The sequence below is a fragment of the Glycine soja genome, chromosome 7 (assembly GCF_004193775.1).
Source record: "Glycine soja cultivar W05 chromosome 7, ASM419377v2, whole genome shotgun sequence".
In the NCBI taxonomy this organism is placed as follows: domain Eukaryota; kingdom Viridiplantae; phylum Streptophyta; class Magnoliopsida; order Fabales; family Fabaceae; genus Glycine; species Glycine soja.
Window position 1 is genome coordinate 37,503,336 of NC_041008.1, and position 25,068 is coordinate 37,528,403.

The window sequence follows — 25,068 nt, forward strand, 5'->3', positions numbered from 1 at the left end:
ACTTGAGGCTTGTCAAGAAAATGATGATATTGACTCTATTCCTTTTACATCTAATGTCCTAGATAATGATCAAGGATTGTCTTTGGATAGAAATGATTTAGTCCGATCCATAGTTGATGGAAAACCGGTGATACCTTCAGAAGTTGTCGACCACGAAGAAGAAGAAGAAATCGATGAGGAAATTATTGATTTAGCAAAAGATGAAGAAAGTGATTACATTGATGAAGCTAATAATAGTGATGATGATTATTAGTATTGTATATATTTATTTTAATTTTTGTACACCAAACTTTATTATTAGTTACTTTTAGTAATTTTTTAGTTTATAATACACCAAACTTTGTTGCTTGTTACAATAATTGCTAGTCTAAAGATTATATGTTCGTTTCTTGTCATTTACTTTAAATAATACAATCGAATTTAAAATTTTAACTTATATTTTTAGTTTGATAAAAATAATAGATGAAAAATTTGATTTAATAGGCTAATATTAAGAGGTAGTTAGCATTCTAACTATCCTCAAATCCACCACTACGTGGTTAATAAGGATAGAAGAGAAAAAAAATAAGGTGGTTAAGATTTTACTGTAACAATATTTTAGTGATCTATTTTCTCACACATGTAAGTTAACTTCCCAAAGTTTATTGTTAATGGCCTTGTGATATTCTATTAAAAAAAATACTCCTGCAATCAAAATATAATATTATATTCTAATAATATTTTAAGGTCACAAAAAAATTAATATATGTGTTTTAAAACTTCAATAAATAATTTAAAGTGATTTTACAACTAAAATTTAAAAAATCAACGGTTAATGATAATTGATTAATACAGAAAAAATTGAAATTGATGAAGTTTGAATAAATTATATGATAACCAATATATAATTGAAAGATTTTATTATTTTAAGTTTTTTTTTGCATATAATAATTATTTTTAATTACTTATCTCAAATCTTAACACACTAATAATTTTAAAATTTACATTTACAACATAACTAATATTTCATTAATTACATTTTATTATTTATATTTGCATCAATATTTTTTTTTATTTATATGATTTTATTTATGTTTTCTTATTTATATTATCTTATTTATGCTTTTTTATTTATAAATAATAAGATATAAATAAAAAATAAATGAAATTTATAAATTAAAAATATAAATAATAAAAATACTATAATGCAATATTAATAATAAAATATGAAAATTTATAAAATAAATAGAATATTAATTAATTAATTAATTCTCACTTAATTTATAAGAAACAAAGGTGGTTTAGTGGTTTGGTTTGCTTCTCATAGTAAGAGGTCATAGGTTCAAATCTACTTTTTGCTTTAAATTTTGATTAATGATGAATAATTTGTCAATTAATTATTATCTCATAATTTCTTTAAATTTTTAATGATAAATAATTTATCAATTGTAATTGAAAACAAATAGACTAATAAAATATAATATTTATAACAAACTCATTTTTTTTCTTTTTGTCATAAATATCTTAATTGACTACTAGAATGTGCATTAGTAATAATTTTAATTATGAAAATAAAATGTATAGATATTAGTGACAAATAATATTTGTCACTAATAATAAAATTAGTGACAACTTCTTTTTTGTCATTATTGTAAATAATATTAGTGACAAAATAAAATTTAGTCACTAATAATATATTATTAGTGACAACTTGAATTTTCATCACAATTTTTTAGTCACTAAAAATTACAATTCTTGGTTTATTCTTTAATTTTGTTAAGGACCGTGCCATGTTATATAAATATATCAACATTGAAATAAGAAAGGCACATGCATGTTGTATCTTATTGAATTCGGTCAAGTCGAAAACTTCACTTCCATATATATAAAAGCATTGAAACACATTATAAGTTCAAAATACTCGGGGGTTACGTTTTGAATATTATATATAAATATATGTGTAGTTTGCTTTATATATATTTATACACTTATTGTTGCATATTATTATTATTATTATTATTGGGTGCATACAATTAGAGAATTTTTTGGATATCATTTGAAATAATATTTTTGAAATTATGTGTAAGTTGATCATTATCTTCTTGAAAGTGATGACGATGAAAAAAGGATTTAAGATATTTTTATTTGGGATTTGAAAAAGATTCGTAATACTTCTATCTATAACAAAAAAGACATTGGAATGACATTGCATGAAAATAAGTTCATAGACAAAAATTTGAATGTTAAATTGATTTCGAGAATAGAAGAGTTGAGTCTAATGATCTTGAGAATTAATGAATTATGTTTGTGATGTTTATTTGAATATATTGAGAAAATGATGTTTATTTACATATTTTTATTTATTTAGTATTTATGGGAATAAAATATGATTGTCTTCAATTTAATTTTTATTAGATTATAATGATATATATATATATATATATATATATATATATATATATATATATATATATATATATAATATCTTATCTTTAAATTCATCATAGATATCATAATTGATTTTTTAAATTACAACAATACTATTTACAAATTCTTTTTTATAACTTGTTTAATCATTGAAATCATCATTTTATTATAAATGTTGTTTTCAAAATATGAGAAAGAAATTTTTGAATTTAAGGAGACTTGAAATATAATTTTTTTAATTATATTTATTTTAGTTTGATTAATACTTGAGAATAAAATATTAGATATGACTACTTTCATTATATTTTTAGGGTTTATTTAGTTTAAATATTTATATATTAAGAATAATGTTTTCTTTTCAAAAAAACTCATTTATTTAACGTATTTTATTATACATAAGATATTTTGAAATTATTATAATTTTAAAATTTTATATTTTATTACGGGATGTTATTACACTCCCTCAAACTCATCTTCAACTTGAAGCCCCACTATGGCTTCCTCTTCTCCACAAGCATTGTCGTGAAGAGCAATCCTCTGTGTGAGGTGCTAGCGCACATTGCTCCTACTCGCGGTCCCACTCCTCTATCTGCACTTTGTTGTCTTGAGCTTGTTCCTCCTCTGTGCAATCACGCTTTCTGAAACGTTCGTGTTCTCTCTTAACCTTGCTTTTCCTTTGCCACTATGGTCGATTTGTTTGAAGGCGGCGAAATCCTCAATGTTTTCGTGGACTGCGCTACCCGTGTTCTCCAAGTTCTAAACGACAATGACATTTATAAGGGAGAGTTATCGCTGTCAGCTTCAATTGGATGGAAATTATATGATTATAGTGTTTTAAAAATTTAGAGATATGTTTAAATTTTTAATAATTAAAAGATCTAATTAAATTTTTAATTATAATTAATTGATAATTATATAATTAAGTCTATTACAATAATGTCACATTTAATATTTCATAGAAGAATCACAATAATAAACTTCAAGCTTAAATTTGTATGCATGGGATTGGAGAAACTTCAAGATATATGACCCCACAAAAAAAACAGCGCACATGTTCCAACAAATTAAAGATCGGAGATATTATTAGGTTATCTTGGAACATCCTTTATTTTTGGTTCTGACTAGTTTTTATGTAAAATATATTTAAATTTTTTAATTTTAAAAAATAATTAATAATATTTAATTACATGTCATGTAAAAATTGTAAATATTGATCGGAATTCAAAGTGATGGACCAGCAGGTGATAATAGTCCAAGATGGATCACCTAATTATAAATAGGGTCCAAAAGAAGAAAACAAACACGACTTAAGAGTGAACCAACACCACGCATGACGCAACAAGCTAAGAAATATGCAAAACGTGTTAGCTTGATTAGCAAATGTCATTTGATGTTTGTTGTTATTTGATGGTGGATGCATAGTACAAACAACATTTTTGTGTTGTATGTTATTTAATTCACATAAATGCTTGACAAAACAATATAATTTTTGCTTCAATACCCTGTGTGTTTATGAAGTGATTGTTTTATATTTGGTAAATCCCTACGTACAAGATCAATATTTTGATATAATTTTAAATATTTTTATATCTACACTTTATAATATATTTTATATTTCAATAATTGTTATGTGTGTTTATGCACTAACATGAAGGCAAATGCTTCATAGTGGAGGTATTAAGGGCATGTTTGGATAAGTTATTTTAGAAACATTTCTAAAAAAAAAAATAAAAAGAAAAAAGATGAGATGAACTTTTTCATCGTAAGCAAAAATAAGTTCTCTATAAGTTAATTTTTAAAAGTTCATAAATATAGTTTCTTTAAAAGATGAGATAATATTTATAAATTAGCTAATGAAAAACTCATTTTAATTAATAGAAAAATTCATTTTATTTTTTTCTTTTTATTTTTTTCTTCTAGAAATACTTCTAAAGAAGTTTACATCTAAATAGGCCCTAATGCTACTTTTTTATTTGATTAAAGGAGAGAGGACTGGGAGGATGATGGATTGAAATTTTGACAACTCGCTCCTACCAAGTTGATCCTTAAAACTTTAAGTATATATATAGTGACGAGGTTTTAAAAATCAAATCGCGAATCATCACTTTAACGAAGCAAATTGGATATTTGTTGGATTATTCTTCGGCTCCACCTTCACCTTTAATAAGGCCTCATCTCCACGCGACAGTGTATTGCGCACACATAGAAATTTCCTTAAAAAAATGTCTGAGAAGGCTGCTCTTGGATCATGGTCGAGTGGCTTGTGCGGCTGCTTCTCTGACTGCAGCAGCTGTATGTGGCTAATTATATGTTTAATTAATCATTTCCCTTGTTTTAATATCTTTAGTTACCACCTATATATCTAGAAATTAAAGAAATCATGCAATAATTAAGCTTCATTTCATTTGATGACTTAGGTTGCCTCACGTTCTGGTGCCCTTGTGCTAGTTTCGGAAGAATAGGAGAGATCGTGGACAAAGGAACAACTTGTAAGTGTATATATATATATATATACATGTGTGTGTGATTGAGCCTCTTCATGACTATCATATATTCATATTCTAAAGTTGAGATGATCTTCAATTTATTTGTGCTGAAATTAACGGCATGCATGTATATATATATGATATGCTGCAGCTTGTTGTCTTCATGGATCACTTTTCTGCCTACTTGGTGGTTTCTCTTATTTAGCGGGTATCTACGCCTGTATGTACCGTACAAAAATAAGGAGGCAATACGGGATTGAGGGACACCAATGTGCAGATTTTTTACTCAGTTGCTTCTGCTCTGCTTGCACCCTTTGCCAAGAGTATCGTGAGCTCCAAGCCCGTGGATTCGACGTCTCTGCTGGTAGTACTCTTTCTTCTTCTTAATTTGATTGTTTTTTAACGATTTTTTTTTAATAATGTTTTTGAGTGATTCTTAAGTGTTTTAGTTGTTTTTTTTATGGAATTTGGTTTGGAGTAATTCATCTTTCTGTTGACGGGGATAAACTTTTAGATGTCTACGGAGAAGAAGTAGAAGACAAAGTGAATTAAGTTTCTTGCAAACTTAAGTGAAGTACGTATAAGCTAAAATGAGCTTGTGCAAAAGCTAAACTAGACAACTTTTATAAAGTAATAACTTATGCATTATTTCTTTCCAGTCTTAGGTCATCAAGATATATGTTTCTTGGGTTATATTGTATTGTTGGTTCTCTTATCATTTTTAATCTATGATTTTGTTCCTTCTGTTTTTTTTTCTTCATAATTTTAATTTCCTTGTTTTTAAAAATCCATAGTTTTGTTTAATTTTTAATTTTTCATACATTTTTTATTTTAATTAAATTATTTTTTATGTATCTTAAATGAAAATGTTATATTTAGAATTTAATTACACAGAAATAAAAAATAAAATGTAAATTTAAGAATTTGACAAACCTTGTGAATAGGGGTGGGAATAGGCCAGACCAAGTTTTAAAAGGTCTGAGTCTAGTCTACGATAAATTTTTGAGGCCTGAGCCTAGTCTATCAAAGGCTTTTATTTTGGTTCGATCTGACCTTTTTAAAAGCCTAGTGTGGTCTGATAACCTTTTTAAAAGTTTTCTTCACATTAAATCTTTAATATTCCTTCATGGAAAAGGAGAAACGCTAATAGGCTTTCACCACGAAGAAGAAAGAATATATGCATGAAAAAGAGAAGGTAAAAAGAAGATGAAATAAAAAATGTTAAAGGAATAAGAATATGCAAGAAAAAATGGTAAGTTTTTGAAGTTTTACCTCTATCAAAGTTTGAAGTGAAAATGATATGATTTTTATTTGCTAAAGGAAACCTAATAGGAAAATGAAACGTTAACAGTAATAGGAAAGTCAATATAAAAATAATGAAAAATATAAAGGGACACATGACTCACACTTAAATTGTAATTAAAGTCTTACTTGATTATAGAAATGAAAGTTATGGAGTAGTAATATGTAATTAAAGTATGTCAGTTTAAAAAAAAAAATAGTTGTACCCAAAAAATAATATAAGTATATATTGGTATCCAAAAAATAATATATATATATATATATATATATATATAGGCCGACCTATCAAGCTTATAAGGTTTTTTAATAAGCCTAAATTTGGTCTATTTAATTTAATAGACTTTTAAAAAAGTCTGAACTTAACCTTTTAATTAAATAGGTTAGTCCAAATCAGAGTTTATGTAGATCAGGTCATAGACCTAAAATTTAACCTTCTTAAATATGTCACACTTTATCAACTTATCACCATATATTAGTTAGGATAATTTTTTAATGTCTTTTTTGAGATATTGATCCATGATCGAATACATTAGTCAGGTTATAAAATTTAACATGTAAGAAGATAAGATCTACAAATCTAAGCAATGTTCTCTAATATGAATAACCTTTTTGACAATCTTCTTTTGAATGATCCAGTCATATATGGTAGGTGATATCAAGTTATATGTTGTTGGGAGATTTTTTTTAAACAGCATAAATTAATTTTAACTTATGGATAAAGATGCATAAATGCCTATATATGTGTTATTTGACATTAAAATATAAAGAAAAAAATGAAATATTATAAGTAATATGATTTGATAGAAAGAAAGAGGTAAAGAAAAAGATATAATTAATATCAAATACGTGTTTATAATACATGATGGTTAAAATATTGATTTGTTATTTTTAATTTTAGGAATGTTTTTTAAAATTTTTTCAAAAAAAATATTTTCTAAATTTTAAACAAACATATTTTACTCTTAGATTCGATTTGAGTTTTTTTTTTGTTTTTTTTAAAAAATTTATTATATCTTTTCACTTTTTTTTCTTATAACCCTAAACCCTAATTAATCTACTTTTAAATTGTAAGAATGCATATATAGGTTGGAAAGGGAATGTCCAAATGCGCACGAGTGGCGTGACGGCGGCTCCGGTAGTGAACGGTGGCATGAGCCGTTAGGGCAGGCGTGTTTGTCCTTTGCTCCGCCAGCGTGATGATGCCTTGCACTTATACAGTGGATGTTGATCGATGATGCTCCTCTCTCGTGATCATTTCGTGGCTTTTAGTGAGTGATAATGGAATAAGTTATCGATGTGTTGTTAGCATTGTTTGGAGCTAAGTCTTATCAAAAGACTATGAAGAAAAATGTCATGCGTGCTTGAGTCCACATGTCCCTTGTGGCTGCAATTATTGTGCCACTTCAATCTAAATACTATGCTCCAACAATTATGTGTGGCTTTTAAAACATTCAATAAAAGTAATAATTTATTCGTGTGAGCTGTGAGTGGATATTTAATGTCAACATTGTTTACCTTAAGTATACGTATCTACATTGTTTACCTTTTTAAAAAATTTATATTTTAACAACTGTTCATAATATTTACATATTTTCATAAAATTTGCGGATACCCACTTAATAAATATATCCATGTAGATATGAGGTGATTTTTTTTATCAAACGAAACGAAACTAGTAATGAAAGGATACTACCTATTCATCCCGTTTCTCACTGCTATCCATATAATATAGTTAATTTGAAGTTGATAAAGATCAATACATTCTAGAGATATAAGGAAGGATTAAGAGAGGAAGGACCCCTCAATAAGAAAGGATCAAGGCATTCAAGACTTAAAAGTTATATTTTGCAACCCATCATCGATGATAAAGATCAAGACATTCACGATATGGTTCTTTAAACCCTACTTTTGCACCTCCATGTATAAACACTTCACTTCTATTTAGATTTTCTTTTTTTTTCTTTATTAAAAATAATAATTTTATTTCATAATTTATATGACTATAAATATATTTTCTATTGGAACAACATAAGTGGAACAGATTTTTGAATAAGTGTGCAACAGATTTTATTAACATCATTAAACAACAACTATTTGAAATAAGTATTTGTATCAGCCTTCTGAATTATCATTAGTTGTATTTATCTTTAATTTAAATTTTAGAGATCCAATCTCTCTATAAATGTAATTCGTATCATCCTTCAATAAAGAGTTTTTCAGAATCATTCAGTTTCTATATTTTCTTTGTTTATAGTTAATGCCAGTAATTTCATTCTTTCTGGTGGAAACATATTTTTTTTAAAAAAAATTAATAATTAAAAACAATATCTTTTCTACAAAAATAATGACGATGATTTTAATACATTTTTTAAATATTCACACACACATCAATATATACTTATTAAAAATTTTAAAAAAGAGATTGTAAAAACAACGACACCCGTGCATGACATGCATTATTTATAGAATAGTATAAAAATTATAAAGAAAAAGAAAAAAATTGAATTGTTAAAAGTAGTACACTTCGAAAGAGAAGATTTAAAAAATAAATAAAGAGAAGAAAGATAATATTGACTTTTGAGAATGATTAATTGAGAGAGAAAGAGTGTTAGCAACACACTACTCATTAAAATTTATTAAAAATAATAAAATTATGAACAAGATTCATCAAATAAATAATAAGTTGTATAAAATTGTGATTTTTAATAAATTTTTATCAATAATAAAAAATAATATGTTCAAAACATGTATGTTAGAAAATCTTAAAAAGAGAGATAAGAGTAAAAATTACCTGATATATTTTAATTTATTATATTATGGAGATTGAAGTAGATATAAAAAAGGACTGTTGGTCCTAATAAATTTGTCATCTCAACTCATTATACAATCAAAACCGACACTCGTATACCTAAACCACCCAACGCGTTTCAACTCAACGCGTATTTGATTTAGATTATTTTAGAAAAAAATAGTTTAGCTTATTTAAAAACGAAAAATTATTCCTGGAAATACGGGTGTTTAGCTTATTTAAAAAAAATCTTTTTTTAATAAAATAAATATTTATTTTTTTATGTGTTTGCTTAAACTATTTTTATTTGAAATAAACATTTTTATACTCTTTAAAAGAAGTAAATCTTATTTACTTCTAAAAAAATACTTATTTTAATGTTGCTTTTTTAAATTTCAACAAATTCACCCACGATTCTAATTATAAAAAATACGCTTAAATTTCTTAGGATTTTGAGTTTAGGATACTATTCTTTTAGATTAAATTATAATTTTAATTTTGTGATTTGTGATTTGGTATTCTTATTCTTTTCCTTCTATTGTAGTCTCAATATTTTAGAAAATTTACAATTTTTGTTCAATATTTAATTTTATTTATATTTATTAATTTATTACAATTTAATTAATTAAATCACCGATTAATAATACTTTAAATGAATTTCAGGTATAAGATTTAATTGGACAAAAAAATATAAGTAAAATTAAATATTAAATTAAATTTGTGAATTTTATAATTAAAATGTGAAAACTCAGATCACAACAAAAATAGAAGAACCAAAATCATAGATTAAGAATTAAAATTAAAATTTAGTCATTCTTTTATAACCTATTATCATTAAAGTACTCGTTAATAATTTTTTATTCAGGATATTCTTCTGTCAGAAAACTAGTGATTAATTTATTAAAGTACAAAAATCTATTTAAGAAATTTACTTCATCAACGTATCTTTTTCTATCGATACATATTTGGAAATCAAATTCTCTAATCACGTACATAAGAACATACATTGTTATATGTGAAGTTTTTCTATCCTTATAAACTTGGTTATCAAATCCTATAATCAGATAGATATATTTATCTGTGAATCATGTCATTCTATATCAGTTAAGTCGTTTTTCTAGCCAAGCACAAAGCATAACCATTTCAATATTGAACAACATTTGATTGAAGTGAACTCTTTGATATATGCCCGTTTCAATGGGCCACTATCCCCGGAGATAAGTTTTAATTTTCACCGCCAGACATGCAACTAGGGAATTGGCTATAAAATCTTCTTAAGTCAATGAAACTGTTGCATTTCACTCAAAATTGGGAAACTCAGCTACTATATGAATAAGTAAGCTTATAAATCAGATTTGAAAATTGCAACCATCCAGTGCTTATTCATGACCAATATCTAACCACGTTATCACATAGGCTTTCATTATTTTGTTAATAGCTGATAGGTTGTCTAACCAGCTCTAATCATTGGCTTTCCTTGTTATGATTTGCAAATGATCATTGACCAAGAAAATGAGAGACTTGGAAAGTAACTTAAGGAAACAAAGCATGTATGTACGTACCTTGAGGCTTTGGACACGTTGACAGGGACCACATAATGATCCTTTAATTTGTATGCTCTTTATTGAGATTTCAATGACTAGTTGGTGAATAACACCCAAAAGTCCACAAAACAACAGAAGTTGTAAGCATTAATTCTTCATTTTGAAGGCAACATCTAAATATAAAACGAGTTGTATCTATGTTCCTTGATTGAAAATATTAGGCACAAGGTTGTCTAAGACAATTCACCCCATAAAACCCGTGAGCATGATGGTGCAACTGTTCTATAAGTTGGGATACAGTAAAGTCAAGTAGGACAAAGGTTATCATATAATAATGATATATAAGCTGCAATTGCTGGGGCATAGTACCCTCACAATCTCACATCAATGAGGACTAGCAATATACACTGAATGCTGCAATATCTGTTGATGAGTAAGTTTCTTACCATTATAAGATCTTTAATTATAGTTCACAGTCACCTGTTCCAAAGAATGTAATTGATCTAGAATTAACGGTGCATGGGGGTGTCGTGGTTTGGTTTAAAGACTTTTTTCTTCCATGTATTGGCTTTAATGGTAACTTCACCATCAACTGGTTGAAATTAAAGTTGCAAAGTTTATCAACTTTAAGCTGACTCTTGACTTATTTTTCCAGGATATATTACCTAGAGCTCTTTTGATATCAGAATTAGTTTCTTATGGAGATTTCATCCATCAGAGGGTTACCTGATGATATGGTAAGAATCAAGATATATAACTCTTGTTAATAGTTGTTTTTGGATCTAGGGTAAATTAATTTATGTTCCCTGACTAAATTAATCTAAGTTGGAACTTGGAACCATTTTAACACATGCATGGTGAGTTAAAATATGGCATTTGGTTGGAAAACAAGGCAAATATCTAGTATAGTAATACTTGAATCTTTCCGGCTATGGACATTCTGAAAGTTTTTTATTGTATGATGTATGATATTTTCTGATTTCGAAGGAACAGGAAATAATGGAGGACGCTACCTTTCTCCATCAGTGGCACCTGAGTTCTATTGATGACCCTAACTTACTACCAATAGCTGCTGCTTTTGGAGAAACATTACAACATCATGCATTCAGTACTTATCCAAACTTCAACCCCAAAACTTCCATGGAAACTACACTTGCTGACGATGAAAGAGGCACAAAACACCACAGAAACATCAGCTTGAATCCCAATAGCAAAAGTGCTCAGACATCATCAGAGACACAATTTGTCTCTTTCCCAAATCTTTTCTCATTTGTTGATTCCAATCACACAACTCCTCCACCTGACACTATCTCTCAAGGAACCTTGGGGAATCATAATAACTATGTCTTCAAGGCATGCCAAGAAGCCAAAAAGACTGGGAAACGTTATAAACATTCTCAACCTCAAGACCACATCATAGCTGAAAGGAAGCGGCGAGAGAAGCTCAGCCAGCGGTTCATTGCTTTATCTGCCCTTGTTCCTGGACTACAGAAGCTATAAAGAAAATATCAATGTGAATTTTGCCCTCATATGGTTCTGCTTTTACTGCATAAATGTTGAACACATATTGGAGTATTAGTCCTTGAGATTATATAACTGGTATCATATATGTTAGTTCCTCTTATATTTTACTTTAGTCCATAAAAATTTAAAAGGACTAATTAACTTGGTATGACTATAGCAAATTCAAATATTAAGCTACAAGTGGAAGATAATTTTAAGGATTTGTCTATTAATTATCTCTTTAACTAGCTGTATAATATTAGAAACTGTTAATCAAAAAAATATTAGAAACTAATAATAATTCAGATCTTGGTTTGGTAATTTGTTATTAGTGTGTGCTTCTAACACATACATTCGTCTCATTTTGCAATGTGCTACTAATAACAGACGGACAAAGCTTCTGTTCTTGGAGATGCTATCAAATACTTGAAGCAATTGCAGGAGAAAGTAAACGCTCTTGAGGAGGAACAAAACATGAAGAAAAATGTGGAGTCTGTGGTAATTGTGAAGAAATGTCAACTATCCAATGATGTTAACAACTCTTCTTCAGAACATGATGGTTCATTTGACGAGGCACTGCCTGAAATTGAAGCAAGATTTTGTGAGAGAAGTGTCCTCATAAGAGTACACTGTGAGAAGAGCAAAGGAGTTGTAGAAAACACAATCCAGGGAATTGAGAAACTTCATCTAAAAGTCATCAATAGCAATACCATGACATTTGGAAGATGTGCCCTTGATATAACAGTTATTGCTCAGGTAATCTTTGAACATATTATTATATTGGCTGAAACCAACAAAAAATTAAAATTATATTGAATTCAAGTTCCATGTATGCATAGCAGTAACATCTAGTACGCAATGAAACTTTTTGTTATGACACGGTGGCTAGAATAGGTATATGCTGTCAATGGTTTTCTATATACACGTTATATTTTTACTACATTGATGAAAAAACATGTTCAATTGCTAACCATGCATCAGTTTTCATAATTATTTCCACTAAACTGTAATTTTTGTTTCAATATGGGAAACATTTATGCTATTTACAGATGGATATGGAATTTTGCATGGGAGTGAAGGATCTTGTGAGAAACCTACGCTCAGCTTTTACATCTTTCATGTGAGAACGTTCTGTTAGTCCATATTAAACCGACTTCAAAAAGCACAACAAGAAGAATAGAAGTTACAGTCAACTATATATATATATATATATATATATATATATATACCAGTTTAAAGTTTATGTTCTTCGATAATATTTTATGCTTACATGGCCTTGTGTGATGTCTGTCATCTCATCTATTTCAACCATATTCTTCTTTTTGCATGGTCAACTCGTTGACCATGTTATTGGTACCCACCTGTTTCAAGTTTCAACAGTTACTATACAGTTGGTTAGGCATTTTTTGGCAGGAGGTTGAAAAGTTCAACCGGTCTGTTTTCTGTCCCTTTCTTACCTAAATCTGATTTGTTTCGGTTTTAAACAAAATGTGATTGGTAAAAGGTGTGAAGAGTTTGAATATGATTTGCAGGACGTAAGTTGAAAACTCTTGCAGCTCTTGTACCACTATACTTGTATACTTCATAGAAGTTTGGTTGAAATTAATGGAATGGAATAATTGTACTATATCTTTTACAAAGTGTGTATAATTTGCATGCATGTAAGCATGTTTCCCATACACGTCAAATTTCATGGACGCTACGTAAAGGCATGATATATACGTTGCAAAAGTTAATGCTACGCTACGTAAAGAGTATATTTTATATAATGGCATAGAAGTTAAAAAAAATGATGGGCACTATAAAATATACTGATTTGGGGGGGACAAGGGAGGAAAAGCTTACATAAAAAGTGCAAACATCGATCTTTAGAAAATTGAAAATTGAATGGATAGGCGAATGAGAAAGGGTGGGAAAGCTTTGCAAGGGATCAAATTCGCAAACTCATAATTCATGTCTTACAACTTAATTAATTGTGTTTTTTAAGAAGGTAAAAGGCTACTAGAAACACTGTTGAGAATAGTAGATTGCTGAATTTTAGTCAAGTGAAAAGGGAAAGTGGAGATCAAGAAGGACCACATTAGAAGTTGTAAGAGAAATCTCATGGTAAGTATCTTTCAAATTTTGGGTATTAACCAATCCCAAAGAAATACCTCACCTAAAAAGATAAGGCTTTTTGTTGTTTCTCAAGGAGGCACTTAATATGGCAATATACACCTGTTGGTTTGAGTTCTCCATTGATATGCTTGAAATAACTATTGTGTGTAGCAAGAATATTAGATGGTGTATATCTATATGAAAAGCGATCAATGCCCTGGTTGCAACTAAAAGATTAATTAAGAGCCATGATCTGGGTCAGATTGTTTGTATCATCTTGGTTTTAAAAAAATTAAACCACTACATTGCACATACATATGATGAAAACTAATTATGGTTCTTACACAACATCTTGGACTATCCTGTTATTGACAGAGGATATTGTTGTTATCTTTTGTTTCCTCCATAATTTTGGCCTTGTGTATTTGATGTTATTTTTATCCATAAATAAGGAATATATTGAAGAGTGGACTATTTCTGTTAGATCTTATATGATTTGTCATACAGAAAATATGACCACCAAAATTTTATCAACCTTGTCATTTTCTGCATTCAGCAATCAGCATAATCTAAAGGACAAAAGAGCCATTACTATTTGTTTTGCACTGTGAAATGTGTTATGAATATGTTAAGATTAAAGAAAATAAGATCTGGAATTAGTACAAAAGGCTGATATTTTAGTATCTTTCTGAGATTATTAAGCAGTTCCACTGATGTCAAATCCGTTATCATCAGCAATTACGGATGACACCAAAAATTTAGAGTACTATTCTTAAGAAGAAGAAAAAAATCTATGAACAAAGAGAAGCATTACACATGGTCCTTATATATAAGAGACAAAAACTAGTTTTTCCTTATCACATTTATTTTCTGATGAACTCTACACCCTTCTGGATGCTTCCTGCTAACTCTCTCTTTGCCTTTTCCAATCCAATCCTGTTAAGCATTACAGAGCAAAAGTTTCACTTTCTGTACTTCTTATTGTATCCAAGAAAATAGGGAATAGTTTCATATACTACAATGATACCTTTCATACTCATTCAGGGGACCCAGTTGATAAACCTCTTCTGCTCCAGCACGACCTAGACGTACCTTGGTTGCAAAGAAGGGAAGTTCCGTAACCTATTGAAAACATATGATACTATTAAACAAGATCTGAAAGAGAGGATGAAGCAAGGAAAAGGAGTTGAAAATGGCACCTGAGAATCAACAAAAGCACACTCCACTACCCCAGCTTCTCCTTTTAAGCCACGGAGGCATGCACCAGCAAACTTGGCAGCTGCATATGCCTACACAATCAGGAGTGAGATTTCAGCTTTGCTTGTTTATCTACTAGGACTTTGTTGACACTTAATTGATAATGCATGCAACTGTAGAAATATGAAGATAAAGTTTATAAACTATTAACCATTGATAGTGTTGCAGAACCTGTCCCAGCTTTTGCCTGTAACATGAATAATAATACTTCTTATTAGATTATGATGAATATTCAATCACAACTAAATATAGACAGGGAAATAACAATGTATTTTAGATTTTTTGAATATCTAAGGTCATGGATATGAAATCAAGGTTGAGCAATTGAGATAATCTATTCAGATTTCAGACAAGTACTATGCTTCATTTGTTTGGGTATCTTCACTTGTTTGAACATCTTAAGCAAAATTGATATAGTCAAGTGCATACTGCATAGTCTCCTGTGATAATAAAGGAAACTGGAGCATGTGTGTTTGGATAGATGGTGACAAAATTGATTTCGAATAAAATTGATTTTCTAGAATTAATTTTGGTAGAAGTAGAAGCTACTCCTACTTGCTTCAACTCTACCGTGGTTTTTTTGCATCATAATTGATTCTACCATAATTTTGAAAACAATACAAACATGCAAAATTTGATCAAAATCAAGGTTGACTCACCTCACCATCGTCTATAGTGATTTTGAAAGCTATCCAAACACACGCAATTGCATCATTCTTATATTATCATAGCACCATAAACAACTTATAGTTGCAGCATCATACTATATGTTTCTCTATTATCCATTCATATTTCACAGTTGATATATTGTAATAGGCAGATGTCAGTAACTGAAAAGGCGGAAGCATAAAAGTTGACACTGACACTGTCATCAACTCATCTTACAAATGCCCAATGGGATAAGCACATATTTATATGAGCCCAAATTATCAATATATTATATGCAGTAAATATTGTGAATTATCCCTCTGTCACTCCAGTCACATGTTTGGGATATAGATTTACGTGACATTACCTCAACAACTTCAGTTCCACCATTTTGGATGCGATTTGTCAGGTATTCAGTTTCTTCTGCAGTGAAGCTACTGCGAGGCTTAACCTGCAAAAACCAAGTTTGAAGAAGTTTCAGTGACCTGTTTTATAATATTTTTTTGAAGTGAGGGAGTATCCTCTACAAGACCTGTGACAAAAGAGGCAAAATTGTGACACCAGCATGACCTCCAACCACTGGAACATCAACCTCTCTTGGATCAACTCCAAGTACCTCTGCCTGAAAGAAGAAAACATGGCAGGACATACACCAGCCTCTATTCATACAATTCCAGCATATACTATAAAAATCTCACAATGTAGAAATATCTGCTCTGTTCAACCCACTGTAATACTACTATATAAACAAACTAATTTGATCAAACAGTTATCATTTGATTATAGTTTTAGCTTGTAGTCCCCAAGATATTTTATTTATGAAACACAGCTGGAAGGAAATTTCAAGGAGTTATAAACTGCTTGAATAAGAACAGCAAAGCAATGCTTACCACAAAAGTATTTGCCCTCACAACATCAAGGGTCGTAACACCCAGTAGTCGCTTTGGATCATATGTACCGGCTTTCTTGAAAACCTCTGCAGCAATAGCAACTGTGGAATTCACTGGATTACTAATCAAGTTGACAATTGCATTGGGGCAGCTCTTGGCAATTCCTTCACAAAGGGTCCTCACAATTCCAGCATTTATTTTAAATAAATCATCTCTTGTCATCCCAGGTTTCCTTGGTACCCCAGCAGGTATGATTACCAAGTCCATGCCAGTGAGTGCACTCTCAAGTTGTTGCTGCCCCAGAAAGCCACGAACCTACAAACCCAACAAAAATTGCATTATTTGAACAAATAGCAGCTAAACATTGTTAAGTTCCATCATCAAAATTTTGTCAATAAAACAATTCCTTGATCCTTAAAAATTAAAATACTCCCCCCCCCCCCCCCCCCCCTAAAAATCCCCCATCAGTACCAAAGAGGAAAACTGTTGGTAATCAGAGGAAGAGGAGGATACAAATCATAGGCATAAGCCAAATAGAGAGAATAACTCTCGAGAGATGTCATATTCATTAAAAGACAGTAAAAGTGAATTACAATGCTCCTATTTATACAGTTTGTTAACCCAACCATGTGTAACTTAGTTCTTAACAAACTAATTGATCATATACTCTAATAAAAACTATTGTAACTAGCCTCAGCATTAACACAACAACTGCAACTCAGTCTTATGTTACAATTCAACTGACAATCATTAATTCTATGAAAATGGAAATTACCACAGCACCAGTGTCCATGTGGCTAACATCAGCAGTGACACCAGGGGTGTTGACAACATCATAAAGATGAAGAACTGAAACCAATGGGTTCATCTTCATCAGCAAAGAAAGGGGTTGACCAATTCCCCCAGCAGCCCCCAAAATTGCAACTTTGAATCCAGGTGCCCCACCCTTTGCTCTGCACTCAGCACTCTTAAGAAGAACATCACTCCCTTCCTGTCACAACAAAACAAAAAAGTTCTTTTTTTCAAATAATGGAAGCTCAAATCTATTTATCATGCAAGGAACACATACCAAGTTGTTATTTACTCAAGTATAAATAAATAACTCTTTGAATGGAGATATAAGTTTGGCCTAGTAATGAAGGGAGAAGGAAAGGAGGGAAAAGCGGTGGGTTCGAATCCCCTATTAACAAAAATTAACAACTAACAACTAACTTGTGCCGATTAAAAAAAAAAAACAACTATTTGAATGAAAAGCTTTGAAGTCTGAACTAAAGGTATGTAAAAACTGAAGTAAATTGAATTGTTGAAGGAAGAAACCTGGAAATTTGGAGGCTGAAGATGAGCAGAGATTCTTGCAATACGCTGATTGGCTCCTGCACGCGCTTCCATTGGTTATGTTACTTATGTATATTACTATTACTATTAGAGAGGGAGAGTGAGAAGTAGTGTGTTGAAGCAGAGGAGTTATTATATATTAGAAAACAAAATGAGGGGTGCAAAAGAATTTAAAGTTATGACCAGAAAATAAAATGAAATGGATAAGGACAATAATGGGAATGAAGAAGATGACATATATGTTCAATGCTTTTCCCTTTTAATATAAAATTTTCTCAATTTTGTGTGGAATTCAGATTTCTGAGCCCTTATCCTATCATCTTCTTAGGCCTCAAGTGAATGTGGCTCTCACAATTTTAACCAAAGTTCCACCAGCCTCTGTTGCCGTTGAATTCTGATAACAATTCGTGAATATGAAGGCTTCTAGTGGCCAAAAAATTCGGGATGAGGAAACGTTCAATATGTTCCACGTAAATTGTCATTAGTTTTCGTGTGATCAGTTTGATACAAGGTAGAAACTGAGAACTAAAAGAGGAGTATATTAAATTATAGTTTAATATCTATGCATTGATTTTATAAAATGTGATTGGTTCACATATTTCTAAACTTCTTTTCTTGTTCTGACAAAAACCGAGCATTTTAAAGTATCTTAGGACAGATTTAAATATGCAGATAAAGTATTTTGAAAAACTTTTTTGATGAAAACTTGTTTCTGAACTTAATAAACGAACAAACTAAGATAATATAACATGTTGATTGTTGGGCATGTTACAAGATACCAAAGCCAGCAAAATAAAAAGGATAGAGGGATAGAGAACTTAGCACATGTATATATTTATCCTGATTATTCTCTAATGTAAAAAAAAAAAAAAAGTTACCAAAATTATGAAAAAAAAAAGAGATGTATTAGAAATACACTTTATAACAAACTCTTACTTCTAAAAAATCATACTCTTACTAACACATTCCTTGATTAAAATTTATTAAAAAATAAAAAATTAGGAGAAAGAGTTATTAAATAAAATACAAAATCCATAAATTTGTGATTTTCAATAGCTTTTGTTCTATAAGAATGTGTGTTAGAGTATGTTAGATAATATGTTCTTGGAATTAAAAAAAAAAAAAAAAACAGGGTTACATTTCCAAATGAAACTTTCTAGCCCAACCAACTCAGGCCTTATACTGGGGAAAAATGCTGGACTTTTGCTATTTATACTCCTCTATTTAGTAAATATGTTCTCTTTCCCCTTTATTTTATTTGAATTGACCTAAATAACCTTCTATTTTCCCCCTTTCTTGAAAGATAACCTTTGCATGGTTCACACTCCCCACTTCTCCACCCTTGCTTCCACATCCCCTTCCGCTGCACTCCCTCGTCTTCTGGTTCCAAGACCCGTTCAACATTTATGTCAGCAAGTTTGTCAACAAACTCTTCTCAACTTTCGCATCATACAAGCTAGTAACATGAACATGAAAAAAAAAAAAACAATTGTGGTGGGGAAAAAGTAAAAAAGAAAATAATTTAATTTCAAAAATACCTTCTAGAAACATAATCACTATTCTAAAAAATACCTTTCAAAATATTATTCACTATTCTAAAAAGTATTTTCTTGAACCCATTTGTTTTGATTAACATTCCGAAAGATACTCTTCCGAATGTTAACACAAATAAACTAAGGTCCTAGAAAGTACCTTCCAGTTTTCATAATAGTTATTATATTGCGTTCCAAATAGTACTTTTTGCAATTGTTAAAACAAGGGTCATGACATACTTGGTTGCACCAAGTGTTGAAGTTTCAAGGTACGATTAAATTAAATATAACGCATAACATTCACATTGAAGGATATGATGAAATTGTATATAGATCGCACATTATTGAGATTTAAGTATTTTTCTTATACAATTTGAATATAGAAGTGTCATAGAACAAAATGAAGGTAAAGTTTTAATACTTTTGATGAACAAAGAAGAGAAAAGGTAGAAAATAGACAATAATGATTTAAAAAGTAGGATGTGTACATTTTTTATGTAAAGGATAGTTTTGGTATAAAAGAGTATTTATAATAATAATAATAATAATAATAATAATAATAATAATAATAATAATAATAATAATAATAAAATAAAAATTAAAAAAAGGAAGTGTGAATAGAAAAGGCCGAAATGTTGGGTCACTAGAGTTTGAGTTATCTCAACCCAGCTCATTTAACCTGTAGGTTAAGGTGGATTTAGGTTAGGTTGGTCCATTTTTCTTTTTAATTTAGAAAAATTTAGAAATATTAAATTAAAAAAAAGGAACGGTGTTATTTAATTATTTATTCTAAAATAACTTAAAATAGAGAGAAAAAAAATTATATTTATTCTTATTTTATTTTCTACATTTTCTTTTTTGATTTTTTTTTTTAAATTTAGTGTCTCACCTCATCAGCTTGTGTTGGTTTGAGTTGTGTTGGATTGACATACTTTTTAAGCAACTCGTTATGAGCAAATCAGAGTAAGTCAAGTTGATTCGGTTAAACACCTATATATTTTTCACTAAAATATTAAACTTACACAAATATTTTGTTACACAATAGTCTCTTCATATTGGAATCATTAAATATTCTTTTCAGATAACCTCTCCAAGCTTAACAAGTAAGTATTTTTCAGCATCTTCATGATTGATAGAAACCAAGTTTTATTTGCCAGAATAGCCTAAAAGGCTTTACCACTCCTTTACACTAATCTAACTAGATGGCTTAGGAGAAATCAAATACAACCGAAATAAGTAGTAAGTATGATACTAAATATGTTGAAACTTGAGTTGAAACGCTCTTAAAGTGGGTAAACCAACAAAGAATTGAGTCAAAACTCACTCCCATTAAGATTTACACATTTTTGTTTCAAAATTCGGAGTGAGTAGAGGAGAAGATAAATTAAAATAATTTGAGTAAAAGCTCACTCTCAATAAGATTTACACATTGACTTAATTTTAAAAATTAAGAGCTCAAATTAATAATAAAATTATCAATTGAATAAATTAAATAAAAAAAGAGATCAAAAGAATAATTTAATCATTTTTTTACTTAATTTAGTAAATATCAACTTTATTTTTAATTTAAATTTTTTTATCAAGGCTAATTTGGACCGATACCCAAGTCAAATCTTAAAAATCATAATCAATAAAAATATAGTTCTCGTTACATATTATATTTAATCTAGACTTTATTCATTATCATTCCTACTAGTAACAACATAAATACATAGATGATAATACATAAGCTAATATATAATATTCATAATTAAATTTATTGAAATATAAACAAATAATACTTTTTCACTTTAATATTCAAAAACCCATTTTCACAATGACAATTTAAAAAATATGGCTTAAATCCCTTTAAAAATAATAGGAAATATTAGATAATCCAAAATATTACCAGTTTTCTTTTCATTTATTTGTTGTTTTATTAGAGAAGTTTCACAAATGTCTTAATAGCTTCTTCAATCACATCATTGTATGATTAATTGAGCGAAGTATTTAGCTTTCTTTCGTCTAAGTGCATTTTTTGTGGTAGTTGCTTCATAAAGAATAAAGCTCTTGTGAGGAGATTGAAGCTCCATATCAATTTCAACTCCTTGTTTTCATTTGATTCTTATTTCTTCTATTTTCTTCAACTTCGTACGTCTTGGGAGTGAAGTAGTTTCTCCCTGCTTAAACTATGCTCTTTTAATGAGTATGTGATGATAATTGCAAAGGCTATCTCAAAATTATCACGTGAAAGATTAAGAATATATAAACACTATATAGTTCTCAATAATTTTAGCATGTTTTTATTATAAAGCATTAACAGCCCTCATTCTGGTGTTCATTCTTCTCTGATATAAGGTCAAAAAGACACTTTCTAAGCTTTAGAATTTGTTCAGAATGTTCGCCGATTTGTTGTCAACTAACTCAAAATACTCAATCTTTCTAAACTGCTTTCATCTTTTGCTTTAAGCAATTTTTTAAGACTCAATTGTTTCTTTTTCCTTTGTTTTCTCTTGAAATCAAAAGTTTGCTTTGTGACATTAGATTATTAGAAAGCTAATTGTAAGTGTGGACCAGTACGGTGGAACTTGAGGGGAAAAAATAAACATTAGGGGGCCAAAATTATCAAGATTTTTTTGGTAGAGAGAACTTTTTGTGAGTTGGATTTTTGGGGTTCGATAGCATATATCAAACACACGTCCTTGTGAATTATGAGTTTATTTCTCATCATCTAGATCAATCTTTGCTGCTACAATCTTTAATACTTAATTTTAAGTATTTAATAACTATTTAATTATTAATTATTTTCTCAATTGATTGAATTTTATGATATTAAAATTATTTTTCTATTTTATTGAATTGGCTACAACTATAAGGGCTGATATTATTTAAAAAATATAATATTAATTTAATTTTTTTATAAAAATAATAACAAGAAATAAAACAATTAAAAGCTATCTTTTTTATGCTTTTTCAATGACCAAAATTTGTAAATAAATATTCTTTATACTTTTTTAATGACTTAAAATCATTAAAATTGAAGAATGAATAACTTTAAAGAATGTTTGAGAATAATATAGAAATCTTGTAAATATTGGCTAAAAATATAAATATTATTAATAATTATTTATATATATATATATATATATATATATATATATATATATATATATATAATTTAAAAAAAAATGAATGGGCCAAGACCGGCCACAACAAAGCACTGTCACTGCTTTCTAGCTCAAAATCTTTTTCTTTTAGAATATGTGATTAAGACCATGAAAATTTAGGTACTTTTCTTCTATCACGCAAGGAACTTTTAATAATAATACCATATAATGAAACATTAATTCTGTTTTGGTAGTATTCACTCAAACATTAACACATATAATCATTTAGTATTATCCACCATCTCCTTCTTACTAAACTCGGCTATCAATTTCTTACACGTATGTATGCTCTTTTGTTGCAGAAAAAATTAGGGGAGGGAATGGTGTCCAAATTCAAAGCGGAAGAAGCTCTTATACACCCTAAAGAGCACTTACAAAATAACATGCATTTATCAATACCATGTATTTATGCTTTAATACTTCCAATGGTCGTTCTCACGAAAGCACTTAAAAATTAAATGCATGGCTGTGTGCAAAAAGAAAACACGTTGCATTTGTTTAGTATTATTATATAATATATGATAACCTTCGTGTGAGCAGGTGCATTCAACTCGTGCATTGCGAGAGGACTAATATAAGTTTTATTTTGCCCTCGTGTAACACGAGATCATATTTTAAATATAAAATGAAGTGCTATGCATTAATATTATAGATATCAATATGAATATGAATATGATGTGATATAATGAATAGATAAATTTATCTCTTAGATATTTACTCTCTCATATACCATCAAACATCTGAATTAATTGATATAAGTTCTTCAAATTAATTACAATCAGTAATTTCGAGTTTAAATTTTGAGTATACAGTGTTAAATATTTATGAAATTTTTTTTATCATTCATAATAATTTGATTTTATTCAACTCTAGTGAAAATATATTCAAAGATTCAATTCCTAAATTTGTGTGTATGAATAAAAAAAGTATGTCAAAATAGGTTGAATTCTTGAGTCAATCTTCATAATTGGAGAGATTAATTCTTAACTAGTCAAACATACTTTAGTTTACAAAAGAAAAAATTATAGATATTTGCATGGTTTTATAATTTTCTTGAGAAGTAATAACTGTCGTAATGAAGGCAATTATGAGAAAAGAACTCAAATGCATCAAAGAATTTTCCTATATAAATTAAAATGTGATACTATATATTGTTGGAATATTTTACATTCAAAGTGTTTATTAATGCTAGAGTTGTGTGGGTAATGTTATTTTGCTTCACAAAACAATTATCTGTACCGAAAATAAAAATGTGTTTTTCTTACAAAATAAAAATGTGTTAGGTAATTGTTATATTAAATAACTTTCCATATTAAGAAGCAGAACTGTAAAAGGAGTGTAATTTCTATGCATTAACCGATTAGAAACAATGATAAATATGATATTTGAGTAGTTTTGTAAAAATTAATAAATTTATTATATATGACCATTTTTAAATAAATATGACATTTAAGTAATTTTTATCTCGACTTTTTAAGTAAACTGCTTCACAAATTTGATCTCAAACGACCTTAGTCAACGTGCTTATACATCTAGCAAGTCCCCTTCTCCGTTACATATAATATAACTATATTAGGATATTACCATTAGTCCGATAATGACAGTGGCAGATTTTGCTATTTTCTTATGGTTGAATTAGCTATCATGCATTGTCGCAAATGGAGATTCTTCTGAATAAGACTCGTTATTTAACAAGAGAGAATAAAATACTGCGTTCGAAATCCTAACTCACATTTTTTACCGTATAACTATGTATTGTATTTCTTTATAAAAAAAACTATGTATTTTACTTATATTTTGAGTTTAATTTTGATATACCAAAGATTTCTATATTATCAATCAATTAGAAATTGTATCTTTTAAAATATTATTGCAAAAATTAATAATTTTCTCATATATAATAATTGAGAATTAGATGATGATGATATATATATATATATATATATATATATATATATATATATATATATATATATATATATATAAAGCTAATACATTCTATTTAAGTTTTTTACATTTTTAAACAAATAAGTTTATTATATTTAAGTAATGTGAGATTATATATATGTAAAAAAGAATGATCGTATTGTATGAAAGCTTATTATGTAAACAAACAGTTTTACACTTTTATTCT

At 28.8% G+C, this 25,068-nt stretch overlaps 3 protein-coding genes across 4 annotated transcripts; 2 read left to right on the forward strand and 1 right to left on the reverse strand.

Moving 5' to 3' along the window:
• The first annotated feature begins 4,386 nt into the window (after positions 1-4,386).
• Positions 4,387-7,693, forward strand: LOC114419442 (protein PLANT CADMIUM RESISTANCE 2-like). 2 transcript variants are annotated; one of them, XM_028385105.1, is made up of 4 exons: positions 4,387-4,698; positions 4,824-4,895; positions 5,044-5,256; positions 7,267-7,693. In XM_028385105.1, the coding sequence occupies exons 1-4, from the start codon at positions 4,629-4,631 to the stop codon at positions 7,389-7,391; spliced, it is 480 nt and encodes a 159-aa protein (XP_028240906.1). In that variant the 5' UTR covers positions 4,387-4,628; the 3' UTR covers positions 7,392-7,693. The 2 variants fall into 2 exon arrangements, with proteins under 2 accessions (XP_028240906.1, XP_028240907.1); XM_028385106.1 differs by having other exon boundaries at positions 7,280-7,693.
• A 3,129-nt stretch (positions 7,694-10,822) lies between these two features.
• Positions 10,823-13,669, forward strand: LOC114419756 (transcription factor bHLH19-like). The gene is made up of 5 exons (XM_028385536.1): positions 10,823-10,959; positions 11,182-11,263; positions 11,520-12,022; positions 12,419-12,785; positions 13,079-13,669. Exons 2-5 carry the CDS (start codon positions 11,225-11,227, stop codon positions 13,151-13,153), a joined length of 984 nt encoding a protein of 327 aa, XP_028241337.1. The 5' UTR covers positions 10,823-10,959; positions 11,182-11,224; the 3' UTR covers positions 13,154-13,669.
• A 1,072-nt stretch (positions 13,670-14,741) lies between these two features.
• On the reverse strand, positions 14,742-18,436 carry LOC114419443 (malate dehydrogenase, glyoxysomal). The gene is made up of 9 exons (XM_028385107.1): positions 18,239-18,436; positions 17,697-17,912; positions 16,922-17,236; positions 16,564-16,653; positions 16,399-16,482; positions 15,535-15,570; positions 15,326-15,415; positions 15,154-15,248; positions 14,742-15,062 (listed from the first exon to the last, which is right to left on the reverse strand). The coding sequence occupies exons 1-9, from the start codon at positions 18,308-18,310 to the stop codon at positions 14,990-14,992; spliced, it is 1,071 nt and encodes a 356-aa protein (XP_028240908.1). The 5' UTR covers positions 18,311-18,436; the 3' UTR covers positions 14,742-14,989.
• Positions 18,437-25,068: the final 6,632 nt, after the last annotated feature.

What these genes read in the sequence shown, in the direction of transcription:
- LOC114419442 (XM_028385105.1), top strand. Translation starts at nt 4,629, where the DNA reads ATGTCTGAGAAGGCTGCTCTTGGATCATGGTCGAGTGGCTTGTGCGGC. An exon ending in CTTCTCTGACTGCAGCAGCT is followed by an intron (nt 4,699 to 4,823) that starts GTATGTGGCTAA and finishes TTGATGACTTAG; the next exon opens with GTTGCCTCACGTTCTGGTGC. An exon ending in TGGATTCGACGTCTCTGCTG is followed by an intron (nt 5,257 to 7,266) that starts GTAGTACTCTTT and finishes TTAAATTGTAAG; the next exon opens with AATGCATATATAGGTTGGAA.
- LOC114419756 (XM_028385536.1), top strand. Translation starts at nt 11,225, where the DNA reads ATGGAGATTTCATCCATCAGAGGGTTACCTGATGATATG. An exon ending in GTTCCTGGACTACAGAAGCT is followed by an intron (nt 12,023 to 12,418) that starts ATAAAGAAAATA and finishes CTAATAACAGAC; the next exon opens with GGACAAAGCTTCTGTTCTTG. An exon ending in ATATAACAGTTATTGCTCAG is followed by an intron (nt 12,786 to 13,078) that starts GTAATCTTTGAA and finishes TGCTATTTACAG; the next exon opens with ATGGATATGGAATTTTGCAT.
- LOC114419443 (XM_028385107.1), bottom strand. Translation starts at nt 18,310, where the DNA reads ATGGAAGCGCGTGCAGGAGCCAATCAGCGTATTGCAAGAATCTCTGCT. An exon ending in ACATGGACACTGGTGCTGTG is followed by an intron (nt 17,237 to 17,696) that starts GTAATTTCCATT and finishes TTGGGTTTGTAG; the next exon opens with GTTCGTGGCTTTCTGGGGCA. An exon ending in GTGCTTTTGTTGATTCTCAG is followed by an intron (nt 15,249 to 15,325) that starts GTGCCATTTTCA and finishes TGTTTTCAATAG; the next exon opens with GTTACGGAACTTCCCTTCTT.